The sequence below is a fragment of the Corythoichthys intestinalis genome, chromosome 17 (genome assembly GCF_030265065.1).
Source record: "Corythoichthys intestinalis isolate RoL2023-P3 chromosome 17, ASM3026506v1, whole genome shotgun sequence".
Lineage (NCBI taxonomy): Eukaryota > Metazoa > Chordata > Actinopteri > Syngnathiformes > Syngnathidae > Corythoichthys > Corythoichthys intestinalis.
In genome coordinates, this window is record NC_080411.1 from 46,060,383 (window position 1) to 46,081,194 (window position 20,812).

Consider the following 20,812-nt stretch of genomic DNA (forward strand, 5'->3'; position numbering starts at 1 on the left):
ATCCAACAGGAAATCGGGTATTTTGGATCAAAAGTGATATTTTTATCGGTTCACAGTAGGAGTTTACATTTGGAGGCTTGAACATGCACGAAAACTCTCAAAAATTTCGACATACATGCGACTTTGCATAACGTTCAATAATCTTGCAACGTTACGAAAACATGTAACAAAATGGCTCAGTGGCGCCCCCTTGAAATTTTCAAAAAGGCCTCTCCATTTAGGTTTTTTCAACGTAGAGGGATGAAATTCGGAGAGTCAATACCTTGTACAAAACTGCTCCAAAAAGTCTCTTGCATGCGTATTCCAAACCCAACAGGAAATCGGGTATTTTGGATTGAATGTGAATTTTTTATCGATTTACAGTGTGCACATTTTACACCTTGGCACCTAGGGAATTAGTTTGATCATTCTCAAAATTGGCGAGACTGTTCATGAGGCATATGAAATCTTAAGTTATCAAAATGGTGTGTTTTCATTCACGGGCCTGACCTGGCCGGGGTGCCAAAGTCGGCCATTTTTTCGCCAAAACACCGAATTCGGAAAATGACTGATAACTCCCTCATACAACGTTCAATCTATTTTAAATCTGGCCTGTGTGTGAGGTATACAAGCCTGAGCACGACTGGATTGAAATTTTACCATTTGTGCCTGGCGCCTCCTAGTGGGAACAGGAAATGCCCTTTTTTACAGGACACACTCCTTCTCCAAGGGAAAAAAATCAATCTACCTCAAACCTGCATAAGGGAAGCCTTAAGACCTGTCTTCAGGTGCCTGATGAAAAATATTGAAGTTTCGTTGAAGCGGAGGGGTCCAAACAGGAAAGTGAAAATGACTGTCAACAATTTTTCTCTCCAAAAACTTTGAACAGTCATAACTCGGCAGATATACAACATATCTGCGCCAAACTTCCCGTGCTTGTTGAGAGTCATACCCTGAAGGGCCTTGTAGGGGTCATTTGCATCAAACCTACAGCGCCAACTAGTGGCAATTGAAAGTCACTCGTTTTTCCAATACATGTTCAGTTCTTTTCAGGTTGGTCATTGTAGTTTCAACAGCTATTAAAATACTTATTTACGGCCCATGTCCAAGTGTCTCTGTCTGTTGCCGTGACGACCCTTTGTTCGCCATTTAAAGGAAATATTTTTTTCCAGAGACTCAGGCAGCTTATAGAGCCACAATATTTGGCACACTTGGTCGAATTGGCCCACTTAGAAGATTAATTTTGGGTTTTGAATAAGGGCTTGGCTGCACAGCTCAGTAGTGGCTCCTTTTTTGTAGTACTCGCTCCAATAGGGGTTTTTATCTCTTGGGTGTGGGATTGTATATAGGCGACTTTCGAGCATGTTAGGTTCTAATGAGATGATTAGAGAGGAGGATCTGCCACCACCCTGACCTGCACACAGTCCGAGTTGCGTGACGTCCGAGTTGCGCTAGATTGCGAGGGCCCGTTCAGTCCTGCTTGCAGGCCTAGTTATTATTATTATTATTCTTCTTTTTTCAGGGCAAATGAAAATGGCCAATTTGGAGGCCTGAACATGCACGAAAAGTCACCAAAATTTGCACAAACGTGCGGCTTTGCGTAAATTTCGATAATCTTGTGTCGTTTTGAAAAAATGTCAAAAAATGGCTCAGTGGCGCCCCCTTGACCCTTAAAATTTTCAAAAAGGCCTCTCCTCTCAGGTTTTCAACGTAGAGCAATGAAATTTGGGGAGTAGATACCTTATGCCTAACTGTTCAAAAAAGCCTCTTGCACCCATATTCCAAATCCAACAGGAAATCGGATATTTTGGATCAAATGTGAAATTTTTATCGGTTCACAGTTTGAGTTTACATTTGGAGGCCTGAACATGCACGAAAACTCACCAAAATTTGCACATACATGCAACTTTGCGTAAATTTTGATAATCTACAAAAAAATTTAACAAAATGGCTCAGTGGCGCCCCCTTGAAATTTTCAAAAAGGCCTTTCCTATTAGGTTTTTTCAACGTAGAACGATGAAATTTGGCAAGTCGATACATTGTGCAAAACTGCTCCAAAAAGTCTCTTGCACCCATATTCCAAACCCAACAGGAAGCCGGAAATTTTGGATCAAATGTGAAATTTTATCGATTTACATTTGAGACCTTGTCGCTGAAGAAAATAGTTGGATAGTCTTCAAAATTGGTCAGACTATTCAGGAGACATATGAGATCTTAAGTTTTCAAAATGGTGAGTTTTCACTCAAGGGTCTGACCTGGGCGTGGTCCCAAAGTCGGCCATTTTTGGGCAAAATACCAAATTCAGAAAATGATTAAAAACTCCGTGATACAACGTTCAATCTTTTTCATTTCTAGCATGTATATGAGATATCCCAGCCTGAACACGACTGCATTGAAATATTACCCATTAGGCCTGGCGCCCCCTAGTGGGAACAGGAAATGGCCTTCTTTACGAGACAGGCTCCTCCTCCAAGGGAAAAAAATCTATTGACCTCAAACCTGTTTCAGGGGAGCCTCAAGACATGTGTTCAGGTCCCTGATGAAAAATATTGAGGTTTCGTTGAAGCGGAGAGGTCCAAACTGGAAGTGAAAATGACCGTCAACAATTTGTCTCGCCAAAAATTTTGAACAGTCATAACTCGGCAGATATGCAACATATCTGCGCCAAACTTTCCGTGTTTGTTGAGAGTCATACCCTGAAGGTTCTTGTAGGGGTCATTTGCATCAACTCTACAGTGCCAACTAGTGGCGACAGAAAGAAGTTTTAAAAAAGGCCTTTCCTATTGGGTTTTTTCAACATAGAGCAAGGAAATTTGGGGAGTAGATACCTTATGCAAAACTGCTCCAAAAAGTCTCTTGCACCCATATTCCAAATCCAACAGGAAATCGGGTATTTTGGATCGAATGTGAAATTTTCATGGGTTCACAGTAAGAGTTTACATTTGGAGGCTTGAATATGCATAAAAACTCACCAAAATTTGCACATACATGCGGCTTTGGATAACGTTCGATAATCTTGCAACGTTACGAAACAATTTAAGAAAATGGCTCAGTGGCGCCCCCTTGAAATTTTCAAAAAGGCCTCTCCATTTAGGTTTTTCTAACATAGAGTGATGAAATTTGGAGAGTCAAAACTTTGTGCAAAACTGCTCCAAAAAGTCTCTTGCACACACATTCCAAATCCTACAGGAAATCGGGTATTTTGGATTGAATGTGAACTTTTTATCGATTTACAGTGTGCACATTTTACACCTTGGCACCTAGGGAATTAGTTTGATCATTCTCAAAATTGGCGAGACTGTTCATGAGGCATATGAAATCTTAAGTTATAAAAATGGTGTGTTATCATTCACGGGCCTGACCTGGGCGGGGCGCCAAATTCTTCCATTTTTTCGCCAAAACACCAAATTCGGAAAATGACTGATAACACCCTCATACAATGTTAAATCTATTTTAAATCTGGCATGTGTGTGAGGTATACCAGCCTGAGCAGGACTGGATTGAAAATTTACCATTTGTGCCTGGCGCCTCCTAGTGGAAACAGGAAATGCCCTTTTTTACGGGACACACTCCTCCTCTAAAGGGAAAAAACCAATCTACCTCAAACCTGCATAAGGGAAGCCTTAAGACCTGTCTTCAGGTGCCTGATGAAAAATATTGAAGTTTCGTTGAAGCGGAGGGGTCCAAACAGGAAAGTGAAAATGACTGTCAACAATTTTTCTCTCCAAAAACTTTGAACAATCATAACTCGGCAGATATAGAACATATCTGCGCCAAACTTCCCGTGCTTGTTGAGAGTCATACCCTGAAGGAACTTGTAGGGGTCATTTGCATCAACCCTACAGCGCCAACTAGTGGCGATAGGAAGTCACTCGTTTTTCCAAAACATGTCCAGTTCTTTTCATGTTGGTCATTGTAGTTTCAAGACCTATTAAAATACTTTTTTACGGCCCATGTCCACGTGTCTCTGTCTGTTGCCGTGACGACCCTTTGTTCGCCATTTAAAGGAAATATTTTTTTTCAGAGACTCAGGCAGCTTATAGAGCCACAATATTTGGCACACTTGGTCGAATTGGCCAAGTTAGAAGATTAATTTTGGTTTTGAATAAGGGCTTGGCTGCACAGCTCAGTAGTGGCTCCTTTTTTGTAGTACTCTCTCCAATAGGGGTTTTTATCTCTTGGGTGTGGGAATGTAATTAGGCGACTTTCGAGCATGTTAGGTTCTAATGAGATGATTAGAGAGGAGGATCTGCCACCACCCTGACCTGCACACAGTCCGAGTTGCGTGACGTCCGAGTTGCGCTAGATTGCGAGGGCCCGTTCAGTCCTGCTTGCAGGCCTAGTTATTATTATTATTATTATTATTATTATTATTATTCTTTCTTCATGGCAAATGAAAATGGCCAATTTGGAGGCCTGAACATGCACGAAAAGTCACCAAAATTTGCACATACGTGCAGATTCGCGTAAAATTTGATAATCTTGCGTCGTTTTGAAAAAATTTCAAAAAATGGCTCAGTGGCGCCCCCTTGACCCTTAAAATTTTCAAAAAGGCCTCTCCTCTCAGGTTTTCAACGTAGAGCGATGAAATTTGGGGAGTAGATACCTTATGCCTAACTGTTCAAAAAAGCCTCTTGCACCCATATTCCAAATCCGACAGGAAATCGGATATTTTGGATCAAATGTGAAATTTTTTCGGTTCACAGTTGGAGTTTACGTTTGGAGGCCTGAACATGCACGAAAACTCACCAAAATTTGCACATACATGCAACTTTGCGTAAATTTTGATAATCTACAAAAAAATTTAACAAAATCGCTCAGTGGCGCCCCCTTGAAATTTTCAAAAAGGCCTTTCCTATTAGGTTTTTTCAACGTAGAATGATGAAATTTGGTGAGTCGATACATTGCGTAAAACTGCTCCAAAAAGTCTCTTGCACCTATATTCCAAATCCAACAGGAAGTCGGAAATTTTGGATCAAATGCGAAATTTTATCGATTTACATTTGAGACCTTGTCGCTGAAGAAAATAGTTGGATCGTCTTCAAAATTGGTCAGACTATACAGGAGACATATGAGATCTTAAGTTTTCAAAATGGTGAGTTTTCATCCAAGGGTCTGGCCTGGGCGTAGTCCCAAAGTTGGCCATTTTTGGGCAAAACACCAAATTCAGAAAATGATTAAAAACTCCGTGATACAACGTTCAATCTTTTTCATTTCTAGCAAGTATATGAGATATCCCAGCCTGAACACGACTGCATTTAAATTTTACCCATTAGGCTTGGCGCCCCCTAGTGGGAACAGGAAATGGCCTTCTTTACGAGACAGGCTCCTCCTCCAAGGGAAAAAAATCTATTGACCTCAAACCTGTTTCAGGGGAGCCTCAAGACATGTGTTCAGGTGCCTAATGAAAAATATTGAGGTTTTGTAGAAGCGGAGAGGTACAAACTGGAAGTGAAAATGACCGTCAACAATTTGTCTCGCCAAAAACTTTGAACAGTCATAACTCGGCAGATATACAACATATCTGCGCCAAACTTCCCGTGTTTGTTGAGAGTCATACCCTGAAGGTTCGTGTAGGGGTCATTTGCATCAACTCTACAGTGCCAACTAGTGGCGACAGAAAGAAGTTTTAAAAAAGGCCTTTCCTATTGGGTTTTTCCAACATAGAGTGAGGAAATTTGGGGAGTTGATACCTTGTGCAAAACTGCTCCAAAAAGTCTCTTGCACCCATTTTCCAAATCCAACAGGAAATCGGGTATTTTGGATCAAATGTGAAATTTTTATCGGTTAACAGTAGGAGTTTACATTTGGAGGCTTGAACATGCACGAAAACTCACAAAAATTTCGACATACATGCGGCTTTGCATAACGTTCAATAATCTTGCAACGTTACGAAAAAATGTAACAAAATGGCTCAGTGGCGCCCCCTTGAAATTTTCAAAAAGGCCTCTCCATTTAGGTTTTTTCAACGTAGATGGATGAAATTCGGAGAGTCAATACCTTGTACAAAACTGCTCCAAAAAGTCTCTTGCATGCGTATTCCAAACCCAACAGGAAATCGGGTATTTTGGATTGAATGTGAATTTTTTATCGATTTACAGTGTGCACATTTTACACCTTGGCACCTAGGGAATTAGTTTGATCATTCTCAAAATTGGCGAGACTGTTCATGAGGCATATGAAATCTTAAGTTATCAAAATGGTGTGTTTTCATTCACGGGCCTGACCTGGGCGGGGTGCCAAAGTCGGCCATTTTTTCGCCAAAACACCGAATTCGGAAAATGACTGATAACTCCCTCATACAACGTTCAATCTATTTTAAATCTGCCATGTGTGTGAGGTATACCAGCCTGAGCACGACTGGATTGAAAATTTACCATTTGTGCCTGGCGCCTCCTAGTGGGAACAGGAAATGCCCTTTTTTACGGTGACACACTCCTCCTCCAAGGGAAAAAATTAATCGACCTCAAACCTGCATAAGGGAAGCCTTAAGACCTGTCTTCAGGTGCCTGATGAAAAATATTGAAGTTTCGTTGAAGCGGAGGGGTCCAAACAGGAAAGTGAAAATGACTGTCAATAATTTTTCTCTCCAAAAATTTTGAACAGTCATAACTCGGCAGATATACAACATATCTGCGGCAAACTTCCCGTGCTTGTTGAGAGTCATACCCTGAAGGGCCTTGTAGGGGTCATTTGCATCAAACCTACAGCGCCAACTAGTGGCAATAGAAAGTCACTCGTTTTTCCAATACATGTTCAGTTCTTTTCAGGTTGGTCATTGTAGTTTCAAGACCTATTAAAATACTTATTTACGGCCCATGTCCACGTGTCTCTGTCTGTTGCCGTGACGACCCTTTGTTCGCCATTTAAAGGAAATATTTTTTTTCAGAGACTCAGGCAGCTTATAGAGCCACAGTATTTGGCACACTTGGTCGAATTGGCCGAGTTAGAAGATTAATTTTGGGTTTTGAATAAGGGCTTGGCTGCACAGCTCAGTAGTGGCTCCTTTTTTGTAGTACTCTCTCCAATAGGGGTTTTTATCTCTTGGGTGTGGGAATGTAAATAGGCGACTTTCGAGCATGTTAGGTTCTAATGAGATAATTAGAGAGGAGGATCTGCCACCAGCCTGACCCGCACACAGTCCGAGTTGCGTGACGTCCGAGTTGCGCTAGATTGCGAGGGCCCGTTTAGTCCTGCTTGCAGGCCTAGTTATTATTATTATTATTATTATTAGGGCCCGAGCACTAAGCGTGCGAAGGCCCTATTGTTTTGCAAAGGATTATTATTATTATTATTATTATTATTCTTCTTTTTTCAGGGCAAATGAAAATGGCCAATTTGGAGGCCTGAACATGCACGAAAAGTCACCAAAATTTGCACAAACGTGCGGCTTTGCGTAAATTTCGATAATCTTGTGTCGTTTTGAAAAAATGTCAAAAAATGGCTCAGTGGCGCCCCCTTGACCCTTAAAATTTTCAAAAAGGCCTCTCCTCTCAGGTTTTCAACGTAGAGCAATGAAATTTGGGGAGTAGATACCTTATGCCTAACTGTTCAAAAAAGCCTCTTGCACCCATATTCCAAATCCAACAGGAAATCGGATATTTTGGATCAAATGTGAAATTTTTATCGGTTCACAGTTTGAGTTTACATTTGGAGGCCTGAACATGCACGAAAACTCACCAAAATTTGCACATACATGCAACTTTGCGTAAATTTTGATAATCTACAAAAAAATTTAACAAAATGGCTCAGTGGCGCCCCCTTGAAATTTTCAAAAAGGCCTTTCCTATTAGGTTTTTTCAACGTAGAACGATGAAATTTGGCAAGTCGATACATTGTGCAAAACTGCTCCAAAAAGTCTCTTGCACCCATATTCCAAACCCAACAGGAAGCCGGAAATTTTGGATCAAATGTGAAATTTTATCGATTTACATTTGAGACCTTGTCGCTGAAGAAAATAGTTGGATAGTCTTCAAAATTGGTCAGACTATTCAGGAGACATATGAGATCTTAAGTTTTCAAAATGGTGAGTTTTCACTCAAGGGTCTGACCTGGGCGTGGTCCCAAAGTCGGCCATTTTTGGGCAAAATACCAAATTCAGAAAATGATTAAAAACTCCGTGATACAACGTTCAATCTTTTTCATTTCTAGCATGTATATGAGATATCCCAGCCTGAACACGACTGCATTGAAATATTACCCATTAGGCCTGGCGCCCCCTAGTGGGAACAGGAAATGGCCTTCTTTACGAGACAGGCTCCTCCTCCAAGGGAAAAAAATCTATTGACCTCAAACCTGTTTCAGGGGAGCCTCAAGACATGTGTTCAGGTCCCTGATGAAAAATATTGAGGTTTCGTTGAAGCGGAGAGGTCCAAACTGGAAGTGAAAATGACCGTCAACAATTTGTCTCGCCAAAAATTTTGAACAGTCATAACTCGGCAGATATGCAACATATCTGCGCCAAACTTTCCGTGTTTGTTGAGAGTCATACCCTGAAGGTTCTTGTAGGGGTCATTTGCATCAACTCTACAGTGCCAACTAGTGGCGACAGAAAGAAGTTTTAAAAAAGGCCTTTCCTATTGGGTTTTTTCAACATAGAGCAAGGAAATTTGGGGAGTAGATACCTTATGCAAAACTGCTCCAAAAAGTCTCTTGCACCCATATTCCAAATCCAACAGGAAATCGGGTATTTTGGATCGAATGTGAAATTTTCATGGGTTCACAGTAAGAGTTTACATTTGGAGGCTTGAATATGCATAAAAACTCACCAAAATTTGCACATACATGCGGCTTTGGATAACGTTCGATAATCTTGCAACGTTACGAAACAATTTAAGAAAATGGCTCAGTGGCGCCCCCTTGAAATTTTCAAAAAGGCCTCTCCATTTAGGTTTTTCTAACATAGAGTGATGAAATTTGGAGAGTCAAAACTTTGTGCAAAACTGCTCCAAAAAGTCTCTTGCACACACATTCCAAATCCTACAGGAAATCGGGTATTTTGGATTGAATGTGAACTTTTTATCGATTTACAGTGTGCACATTTTACACCTTGGCACCTAGGGAATTAGTTTGATCATTCTCAAAATTGGCGAGACTGTTCATGAGGCATATGAAATCTTAAGTTATAAAAATGGTGTGTTATCATTCACGGGCCTGACCTGGGCGGGGCGCCAAATTCTTCCATTTTTTCGCCAAAACACCAAATTCGGAAAATGACTGATAACACCCTCATACAATGTTAAATCTATTTTAAATCTGGCATGTGTGTGAGGTATACCAGCCTGAGCAGGACTGGATTGAAAATTTACCATTTGTGCCTGGCGCCTCCTAGTGGAAACAGGAAATGCCCTTTTTTACGGGACACACTCCTCCTCTAAAGGGAAAAAACCAATCTACCTCAAACCTGCATAAGGGAAGCCTTAAGACCTGTCTTCAGGTGCCTGATGAAAAATATTGAAGTTTCGTTGAAGCGGAGGGGTCCAAACAGGAAAGTGAAAATGACTGTCAACAATTTTTCTCTCCAAAAACTTTGAACAATCATAACTCGGCAGATATAGAACATATCTGCGCCAAACTTCCCGTGCTTGTTGAGAGTCATACCCTGAAGGAACTTGTAGGGGTCATTTGCATCAACCCTACAGCGCCAACTAGTGGCAATAGAAAGTCACTCGTTTTTCCAATACATGTCCAGTTCTTTTCAGGTTGGTCATTGTAGTTTCAAGACCTATTAAAATACTTATTTACGGCCCATGTCCATGTGTCTCTGTCTGTTGCCGTGACGACCCTTTGTTCTCCATTTAAAGGAAATATTTTTTTTCAGAGACTCAGGCAGCTTATAGAGGAGCCACAATATTTGGCACACTTGGTCGAATTGGACCAGTTAGAAGATTAATTTTAGTTTTGAATAATGGCTTGGCTGCACAGCTCAGTAGTGGCTCCTTTTTTGTAGTACTCTCTCCAATAGGAGTTTTTATCTCTTGGGTGTGGGAATGTATATAGGCGACTTTCGAGCATGTTAGGTTCGAATGAGATGATTAGAGAGGAGGATCTGCCACCACCCTGACCTGCACACAGTCCGAGTTGCGTGACGTCCGAGTTGCGCTAGATTGCGAGGGCCCGTTCAGTCCTGCTTGCAGGCCTACTTATTATTCTTCTTTCTTCATGGCAAATGAAAATGGCCAATTTGGAGGCCTGAACATGCACGAAAAGTCACCAAAATTTGCACATACGTGCAGATTCGCGTAAATTTCGATAATCTTGCGTCGTTTTGAAAAAATGTCAAAAAATGGCTCAGTGGCGCCCCCTTGACCCTTAAAATTTTCAAAAAGGCCTCTCCTCTCAGGTTTTCAACGTAGAGCAATGAAATTTGGGGAGTAGATACCTTATGCCTAACTGTTCAAAAAAGCCTCTTGCACCCATATTCCAAATCCAACAGGAAATCGGGTATTTTGGATCGAATGTGAAATTTTTTCGGTTCACAGTTGGAGTTTACGTTTGGAGGCTTGAACATGCACGAAAACTCACCAAAATTTGCACATACATTCAACTTTGCGTAAATTTTGATAATCTACAAAAAAATTTAACAAAATGGCTCAGTGGCGCCCCCTTGAAATTTTCAAAAAGGCCTCTCCTATTAGGTTTTTTCAACGTAGAACAATGAAATTTAGTGAGTCGATACATTGTACAAAACTGCTCCAAAAAGTCTCTTGCACCCATATTCCAAACCCAACAGGAAGCTGGAAATTTTGGGTCAAATGCGAAATTTTATCGATTTACATTTGAGACCTTGTCGCTGAAGGATAAAGTTGGATCGTCTTCAAAATTGGTCAGACTATTCAGGAGACCTATGAGATCTTAAGTTTTCAAAATGGTGTGTTTTCATTCAAGGGTCTGGCCTGGGCGTGGTCCCAAAGTCGGCCATTTTTAGGCAAAATACCAAATTCAGAAAATGATTAAAAACTCCGTGATCCAACGTTCAATCTTTTTCATTTTTAGCATGTTTATGAGATATCCCAGCCTGAACACGACTGCATTGAAATATTACCCATTAGGCCTGGCGCCCCTAGTGGAAACAGGAAATGGCCTTCTTTACGAGACAGGCTCCTCCTCCAAGGGAAAAAAATCTATTGACCTCAAACCTGTTTCAGGGGAGCCTCAAGACATGTGTTCAGGTGCCTGATGAAAAATATTGAGGTTTCGTTGAAGCGGAGAGGTCCAAACTGGAAGTGAAAATGACCGTCAACAATTTGTCTCGCCAAAAACTTTGAACAGTCATAACTCGGCAGATATGCAACATATCTGCGCCAAACTTTCCGTGTTTGTTGAGAGTCATACCCTGAAGGTTCTTGTAGGGGTCATTTGCATCAACTCTACAGTGCCAACTAGTGGCGACAGAAAGAAGTTTTAAAAAAGGCCTTTCCTGTTGGGTTTTTTCAACATAGAGCAAGGAAATTTGGGAAGTAGATACCTTATGCCTAACTGCTCAAAAAAGCCTCTTGCACCCATATTCCAAATCCAACAGAAAATCGGGTATTTTGGATCAAATGTGAAATTTCTGTCCATTTCTAGTACAGTTTACATTTGGAGGCCTGGACATGCACGAAAACTCACCAAATTTTGCACATACATGCGGCTTTGTGTGGATTTCGATAATCTTGCAACGTTACAAAAAAATGTAACAAAATGGCTCAGTGGCGCCCCCTTGAATTTTTCAAAAAGGCGTTTCCTATTAGGTTTTTTTAACGTAGAGCAATGAAATTTGGGGAGTCGATACCTTGTGCAAAACTGCTCCAAAAAGTCTCTTGCACCCATATTCCAAACCCAACAGGAAATCGGGTATTTTGGATCGAATGTGAAATTTTTATCAATTAACAGGGTGCACATTTGAGACCTTGTCACAGAGGGAATCAATTGGATCATCTTCAAAATTGGTTAGACAATTCAGGAGACCTATGAAATCTAAACTTTTCAAAATGGTGTGTTTTCATTCATGGGTCTGACCTGGGCGTGGTGCCAAAGTCGGCCATTTTTTCGGCAAAATGACAAATTCAGTAAAGGACTAATAGCTCCTTGAAACAACGTTCAATCTTTTTCATATCTGGCATGTATGTGCGGGATCCCACCCTGAACACGAGTGCATTGAAATATTACTCATTAGGCCTAGCGCCCCCTAGTGGGAACAGGAAATGCCTTTTTTACGAAACAGGCTCCTCCTCCAAGGAAAAAAAAATCTATTCACCTCAAACCTGCATCAGGGGAGCCTGAAGACATGTGTTCAGGTGCCTGATGAAAAATACTGAGGTTTGGTTGAAGCAGAAGGGTCCAACAGGAGAAGTAAAAATGACTGAAGCCATTTCGTCTCACCACAAGTTTTGAACAGTCATAACTTCTACAACATATCTGCGCCAAACATATCGTGCTTGTTGAGTCATAGTCTGAAGGGTCCTGTAGGGGTCATTTGCATCAACCCTACAGCGCCAACTAGTGGCAATAGAAAGTCACTCATTTTTTTTAAATATATGTCCAGTTCTTTTCAGGTTGGTCATTGTAGTTTCAAGACCTTTTAAAATACTTATTTTACGGCCCATGTCCACATGTCTCTGTCTGTTGCTGTGATGACCCTTTATTCGCTCCTTTTTTGTAGTCCTCTGTCCAATAGGGGTTTTTATCTCTTAGGTGTGTGAATGTAAAGAGGCAACTTTCGCGCATGTTAGGTTCTAATGAGATGATTAGAGAGGACGATCTGCCACCACCCTGACCTGCACACTGTCCGAGTTGCGTGACGTCCGAGTTGCGCTAGATTGCGAGGGCCCGTTCAGTCCTGCTTGCAGGCCTAGTTATAATTGCTCTTTACCTAAAAAAAAGGTTTTATCCGATTACTCGATTAATTGATAGAATTTTTAGTCGATTACTCGATTACTAAAATATTCGATAGCTGTAGCCCTACAATCTACATAATTATATTGGAATAAGTTTGATCACGCAATAGCTCACCTTGAAATCTGCTAACAAAAACCGGAGTTCTGGACAACATACACAACTCTCGCTCCGTTGTCATTGAGACGCACTTGCCGTGAGTACACCACCAGTTTTGCCCAACTCTTGTCTCATCAGGTATTTCCTGCTCTGCATTTTGCCTTTGCTGCTTGTCTTGTGAACGACCGATAGTGCTGGACTGCTCTTTACTTTTCAGCTGTGGTTCAAATTGGAAGGGCAGAACTGACGACATGTTGGGGTAGCTAACAAGTGACACGCTGGAAGTTCGGCAGCGAGCCATGTGACGTCAACGCACTGCGACGTCAACAAGAATTGCAACCTATCAGTTAAAATAATTTTACAAATTTTATTAAAACAAAAACATTGAGGGGTTTTAATATCAAATTATTATAACTCATTCCAACATTTATCTTTCAAGAATAACATGTCTCTAAGATCGAGGATCCCATTTAGGTTATCATACCGTCAGAATCTCAAACTGGCACATGCCTAGTTCACAGGTAGCATCGCTGTTTAGTTATGTATTTTTTTGTTGTTGTTTTCTCCTAATAAATAAAACGTGATGAACAACCACAATGGGAGTATATCAAACCCCCACGTGATACATTAAAACTGTTTAGACCTGGAGGACACTCAGATTCCCCTCCCCCCACAGTTTATGTTTGTGTCTTATTAAAATGTGATGTCAAGCCAGATGAATTATATTGTGTGGTAGTGGATGACAACAAGATCCGGATAAATAAAAAATCGTTACGGAAGAATATTTCCCAAGTAATAACTATTTTGGGGACTGAGTATGGCAATGAAGAAATAAGATTTGGCCCATGTGTGATTTTGGTCTTGGTCTTGCAGATGCCAATCAAGCGCATCGTCCTGAACTCCAAGAGTCGCCTCGCATGGAAGAGAAGGAGGAAGAGTCGCCATACGTAAAGGTGGAGGAAGAATTCGTCCTCATTAAAGAAGAGCGGAAGGAGTATTTAATTACAGTTGAGAACCCCCACATTGAGGAGAAGCAGCAATCTCATCCCCTCAAAAAGGAGGAGGAAGACCCTTCATATGTTAAAGACGAGGTGGTGGACGTCCCCGAGTGGACTTGTGAGCCCTTGAAGGGTGAAGATGGAGGTCCGAGTGACGCCAGTAGAGGGGCGAAGTCTCCGAGTGGCGGCAGCAGCAGTTCAACAGAAGGATCCCAAATAGACAACCTCATCACTCAACCATCAGAAAGCGACAACGCCACATCACATTCGCTGTTCTGTGAGTATCAAGTTACTCAGATTGAGGGCAGTGCGGGACTCTGTCTGACGCGCTCTAACCAAGAAGCCGGAACTGTCATTTGGTGGGGTGCAACCCATGTATGTCGAAACGTATGAAACAGAATTGTGTGTAGAGTGACCGTCAAACGAGTGTGTGCACCATGGTCAAATGAAAGATGAGCACATGGCGGAATAAACTTCCGTTCTGAGACTCCCAATTTTCGCAAATTTAAAAAGTGTCAGTATACATGCCGCCACGCCTTGCAAATGAGTTTTTTTTTTTTTTGTGTGTCTTTTTTTTTTTTTTAAGGCCGTTTCAAACTAGCGGCAGTCTAGTGTGAAAGGTTCACCGGCAATCTATTCATTGTTTATTGTAATGTTTGTAACTATGCGCGGCCCCCTTCAGAGACAATCGGACAGGGGAGCTGATACGTAGGAGGGAAGCGAGTAGGAAAAATGGGAGAACGGGCGAGATAACGGTCGCATGTCGCGGCAGCCTGCTGTTATTTTGGTTTTCTTTATTATTGTTGCCACAATAAAGTGGGTAAGCCAATACCGACTCCTCTCCTTCTTCCCCCATATCCGGGGCAGTACAGTAGTTTGGATCGGACTTTTCGACAAAAGTGAGCGGTCGACGGCCGTCCTGGACGGAAGGCCAAGGTCATACGAATTTGCGGCTAGAGGCGGTGCCCAAAATATAGCCTTGCTCTATTTTCAGAGTGCCGCCACACTAATGTCAACAACACATCCAACAGCAGAGGGGCAGGCATACTTACATATGTGCTATCAGACTGTTTCGGCTGACGGATATACACAATTACGGCTGACGAAACTTTGATAAATGCGCTTTTTTTTAAATTTCGCGTGCTCTAGGACACTCGAAAAATGACTCTCATACCTCTCCTTGCTAAGTTAATGATACCTCAATGAGCGTTTGTATGGAAATTAGAGCAGGGCGGTAAACCGAAAATTTACCGTCACCGAAATTCTTAACGATGACCGACGTAATTTTGACCATGTCGGTAAATTCGGTAAATTAATAAAACAAGAAAATAGTCTTTTCATCCCGCTTTGATTCTGTGTTGTTCGTCTATGTTCATTCCCCTTTAAGAAAGCTGTGAATGTGCTTGCGTAGGGAGTCACATGATCATCAGGAAGCCAATCAAACAAAAGCCCGGTAAGCTAACGCTAGCAGCTAACGCTACAAGCAAAACGTGATGGAGTGTGGCTTAAGGGAGGTTCACCAAACTTTCAACCCACATTTAGTAGACTCTTGGTGGCATCCAGACGGGCTTTCACCCGCTGTCCTCCTTTGTTCTCACGATTTCCGGAGATGGTGCTTTCAGTGCTTTCTACTGGTAGCTAGGCTAACGCTAGCTAGCGGCTAACGCTACAAATGAACGTTATGGAGTCCGATAGAGGCTCTAACCTGGTCGAAACGGCTGAACTTAATGAGTGGATTGGGCACGGACTGCATCTAGCAATTACTATGTGGCGTTATTTTGTATCTGTCTGTGTGTGTGATTCCTCTGATAGCTTTTGTGATGGTAAAGAATTCTGCATAAAGTACAATCCAACGGCGAAACTTATAATGACCGAGAAATGGCCCCAGCTATTTTTATTGTGCGTGCATTTATGAAAAAATGCACTGGGGGGACCCTTAAACCATAAAGTAAACACTTGTATTTAATAATTATATCACAGCAGCCATTAACAATAAGTTGTCTTTTTGAAGTGTACTGTTCAAGCTGCAAGTCATTTGTGTTACAATTACATGTTTGCACAGGCATATTGATTTTGACAATGTACATTGTTCAAGTCATACACGCTGTTATAAATGTTCATACTTGAATTCTTATTGCTTACAATACATTTTTATTAGGGCTGTCAAACGATTAAAATTTTTAATCGAGTTAATTACAGCTTAAAAATTGTAATTAATCGCAATTCAAACCATCTATATAATATGCCATATTTTTCTCTAAATTATTGTTGGAATGGAAAGATAAGACGCAAGATGGATATATATTTTCAACATGCGGTACATAAGGACTGTATTTGTTTATTATAACAATAAATCAGTTCTAAATCAGTTATAGAAATTTTATATTAAAACCCCTCTTAATGTTTTTGTTTTAATAAAATTTGTAAAATTTTCAATCAAAAAATAAACTAGTAGCCCGCCATTGTTGATGGCAATAATTACTTACACTATAAAATCAGTCGCACCCAAACGCCAGCAGAGGGCAGCAAAACTCCGCAAAACACAATTAACAGGTGGGCCTTTCACTCTAGTGACATTTAAATATGTCTGAGCTGGGCAAGTGCGTTAATTGCGTCAAATATTTTAACGTGATTAATTAAAAAAATTAATTAACGCCAGTTAACGCGATAATTTTGACAGCCCTAATTTTTATAAATTTAATGTTTAGACTGCATGTACAATTGTTAAATACAGTATATCAAATTGAATGCTGGTAAATAAATCAACAAGAAATAGTTAATCTGTATTTCATGCATTGATTCAGATTTTCAAATTATATAACAGTCCGCTTGGGCGAATTTATCGTCATTTATCGTTATCGAGATAAATCTGCTCAATTTATCGTGATACATGTTTAAGGCCATATCGCCCAGCCCTAATGGAAATGTCGTTCACGAACAACAAATAAAAACTATTCACCTTCTCACAGAAACTAGTAAAACTCTTTACACGGCTATTAGAATTTCCCCCTACTCCTTCAAATGGGTCCGTTAACAGAAGGACTATTATTGTTGTGGCAATGTAGTGCATATTACAGCCAAATAAAAGGAAAATGAAGGACTGCGATGGGAGTCTGCAACCCGCAGCGCTGAATAAGGTGCTGGCGGAGGAGCTGAACTTCTTCGCCCGGTTTGAATCACCACAGCGACACTCACCCACTCCAGCCCCACCCCTACCCCTCTCAGGACTCAGCACCCCCTCATTCACCATAGAGGAGCCTGTCCTACAGTCAGTGAACCCCAGGAAGGCTGCTGGGCCAGACGGAGTATCAGGGGAAGTACTCGGAGCATGTGCAGACCAGCTGTCTCATATGTTCTGCAGAATCGTCAATGTCTCCCTGTCCCAAGCAGTCATCCCAAACTTGCCTGAAATCCGCCACCATCATCCCGGTTCCCAAAATGACACCAGTATCTGGCCCAAATGATTACCGCCAATTTGCCCTAATCCTAATAATTATGAAGTGGTTCGAGAGGCTGGCCGACCGAATTTTGGTCCGGGTCAGGCCCAAAATGTCAATCATTTACGTTAGGGTCGGGCGGACTTCTCTCTCGCTAACATTTTTCAAATAAATAAATATTTGTATACTAAAACGATGTATGGATGTGAAACTAAGGAATACTTGTTTTAAAATTAATAATTGGATAAAACAAAGAGAAGGCGCTTTGGTAATCCCAAACATGAGCCGCAGCAGAGCCAGTGCATTGTTTGCGTACATGAACGCCGTGGCTCCGCCCTCCTTTTAATCTTCCTTAGCTCGCGCTCTCTGCGAGTCTGCAAATCTGCATCCTGGTTTTTCCTTTTCGAATTTCGATATAGAGCAGCAAGAGGTGAAAAGTAGAGCTGTTCCGACTAGTCGATGTTGTCGACGTCATCGATGACGTAAATGCGTCGACGGGCAAAACATACTGTCGACGGGTAACGACAGGTGAAAAAAAATTACATGCGAATAGAGTTTAGAATGGCAGGCGCTCGCGATACAAGCGGTTGTTACTGGCACCCCCAAGGGGTCCGCTGTTATTTCAATGTGACCGGCGTTGTCAGATTGAACAAAGAGGAAGAAAGTGGGCGAGCGAGCGAGAGAGAGGGAGTGAGATCGGCGAGTTGGAAAAGTGAGCGGGTCGCGCCGAGTTGAGTGACTTCATCCCCCACGTTTTTGTTTTGGTCAATAAAAGTATCCTTAAAGAGCCATCCGACGCCTCTCTGTGTTTTTATGCACGCCGCCGCCTTCCCGAGGAGGAAATTGGACGAACCCAGACGAACCGACGACAACGAGCCAAGTGAATCGCCGGTGAGGAGTTGAAAACACCGCCAATTTCCAAAAAGGGCAGAGATGGTAACACGTGAAAGCGGCATAAAGCCAAAAAAGCGGACCAGAATAGCCAGAGCCTGGAATTATATCAAGGAAAATATGGAGGGTGCCACTGTGTGTACTCTTTGCTAAGCTGAGCTTGCATACCACGGTAGCATGTCGGCTATAAACGAACACTTGAAGCGCCGTCACCCAAGTATAATTTTCGAAGACAACAAGAAACAACAAGCTAGCGGATTGTAAGTCCATACAACTCTCTAACGATTTTTTAAATGGAAGTTGCCTTTATGTGCGTCGTATCAACGCGCATTTTTATTTGATAAAATAATATAATTTGATATTTTTTAAAATTATTATTAAATTTATTATGATCATGGCAGCTCCCACTTAGGGAAAATATATACATATATCCTGTATATACATAATATATTAAAAAATGTATATGGAAACACCTCTGGCCTGCTTACTGTAAACCGTGACTGCACTAATGTTAGTTATTTAATATTATAAAGTTTTACATATAGTTGTATACTATAAAATTAATACTATATACTTAATTTCTGTTACTGTGGGTAAGAGTGCCTCATTCAAAATAATTGTGGTAATATTTCAGTGTGCCCTCTGTGTTATCTTCAGGTTAAAACAAACAAAAGTTGAACAGTTGTTCCCCTCCCCAAAAAATGCGGAATGCACACCGGAAAGAGCATCTGAACTCACACAAAGTATTCTGAAAATGATTGTCCGGGACATTGCAATTCATTTTAACATTTAGAACAATATAGACAATGACATACCGCAAAAAGAGTAAGAATTGTTTTGACTCCTGTTAAAAAGGTGAAGTCACAGTGTTTCCGTTTACATTTTTTTTGCAGCAGTAAATGCCAGCAGCATTTGACCTCATTGTTTGTGATTTATTATTGATATTTATGTTATTTATTTATACATTAATAAAGAATTTAGGTGTTCCAAAATGTTTTTTGTGAATTAATAAGCTTTAAATAAATATTTCATTATTAAATTAGTAAAAATTAATTAATTATTTAATTAAATTAAAAAAAAAAAATTATTAGATCAGTCGACTAATCGTAAAAATAGTCGGCTGACTAATCGGGAGGAAATTAGTCGTTTGGGACAGCCCTAGTGAAAAGCAAACTAAAGACGGGGTGATTGAAAAGGCAATAATCCACGAGTGGTGTGTGTGGAAAGGATTTAAATTGATAGTGGAAGGTGCTACAGAAAACCGTCGGCCTTGACGAATGCAACAAATGTGGCGCTTTGCTTTCGTACGAGAGCAGAAAGACTGGCACCTCGACGCTGAGCAGGCATTTTAAAAACTGTAATGGCCTAAAAGGTGATATTAGTCAAACATCGTTATCATTTGTTTCGAGGGCTGCACCTCTTCGTGCTAAGCAGGACATTGTGGAGTTCGTGGTGTTCCTTAAAATGTTATTTATTTTGTTTCAGTGATCCTTAAGGCAGGTTGTTCTTTTGTGTGTTCTGATGCGAGTCATTAAAATAAAGAATATTATTTAAAAGTATTTTAGTTTATTTTGTATATGCTGTTCATCTCCTTGTCAGAGAGGCGTGTAGTGAGCACAATATCCCACACAAAAATATATTTAACAAACCTTTCCAGCATTATTTTGTTGTGTATAAGCATTTATAATGAACATAAAAAGAGGTAGACTATTTAAACATTAAGAAAACTTGTTTTTTTCTGCCAACTCGAAGAAATTAAAATGTCTATTGCATTTTGTCAAGGAAATGAGGCGAGAACTATCCACCTGATAGAACAGACACACAAATATAAAAGATATAAATGTTTATTCAGATTCAGAATATTTATTGTCATTGTTGCAAAAAGCACAACGAAACTTTGTTTGGAGCATCCATACAACTAAGTTGGTAAAGTGCAAAACCCATATAATAAATACCCTTAAGTTCCAAGTGTAAACATTGACACAGTATTAGACATAAGTACAAAAAAGATTTCACAGCCGCATAAAGTCATGTCAGTGCTAAAGTGCAGAGCAAAAATATACCTGATAGGAACAGTTATAAGTCAGTGCAAAACCAGATGAGTTAATCAAGTATAATCAAGTATACTGGTTGTCAACCAATAGGCAAGGGTAAGGGAGGAGGAAGTAGTGGGTAGTGACATACTGTAACAATGCAAACCAGTTCAGAGTTATTGTTTTTGGTGGATGTGAGTTATTGTCCGTAAAAGGGGGGGGCAGAGAGGGGAGAGGGGCAGAATTCAGTAGCCTCACAGCCTGTGGATACAGACTGTTGGCCAGTCTTGATGTTCTGGCCTGTATGGACCTGTACCTTCTCCCTGAGGGCAGCAGGTGGAAAAGGGGGTGAGCAGGATGGTGCTGGTCCCACAGTATGTTGTGCACTCTTCTTAAACAGCGAGTGGAGTAGATGGTGCTGATCTCAGGGAGAGTCATTCCAATGATTCTCCCGGCAGCTTTCACCACGCGCTGGAGCGCCTGCTGGTCAGCCTTGGTG

General features: G+C 41.0%; 1 protein-coding gene across 6 annotated transcripts in view; it reads left to right on the top strand.

Annotated features, from left to right (window-relative positions):
• LOC130905657 (gastrula zinc finger protein XlCGF57.1-like) overlaps positions 1-20,812 on the top strand; it is a 189,320-nt gene that overhangs the window by 62,134 nt on the left and 106,374 nt on the right. For 5 of the 6 annotated variants that reach the window (XM_057819236.1, XM_057819238.1, XM_057819241.1 and 2 more), the window contains exon 2: positions 13,828-14,229. In XM_057819236.1, coding sequence (XP_057675219.1) covers positions 13,828-14,229 — 402 coding nt within the window. Of the gene's footprint in view, positions 1-13,827; positions 14,230-20,812 lie in introns of those variants that run through there. The other variant, XM_057819239.1, reaches the window with a different exon arrangement.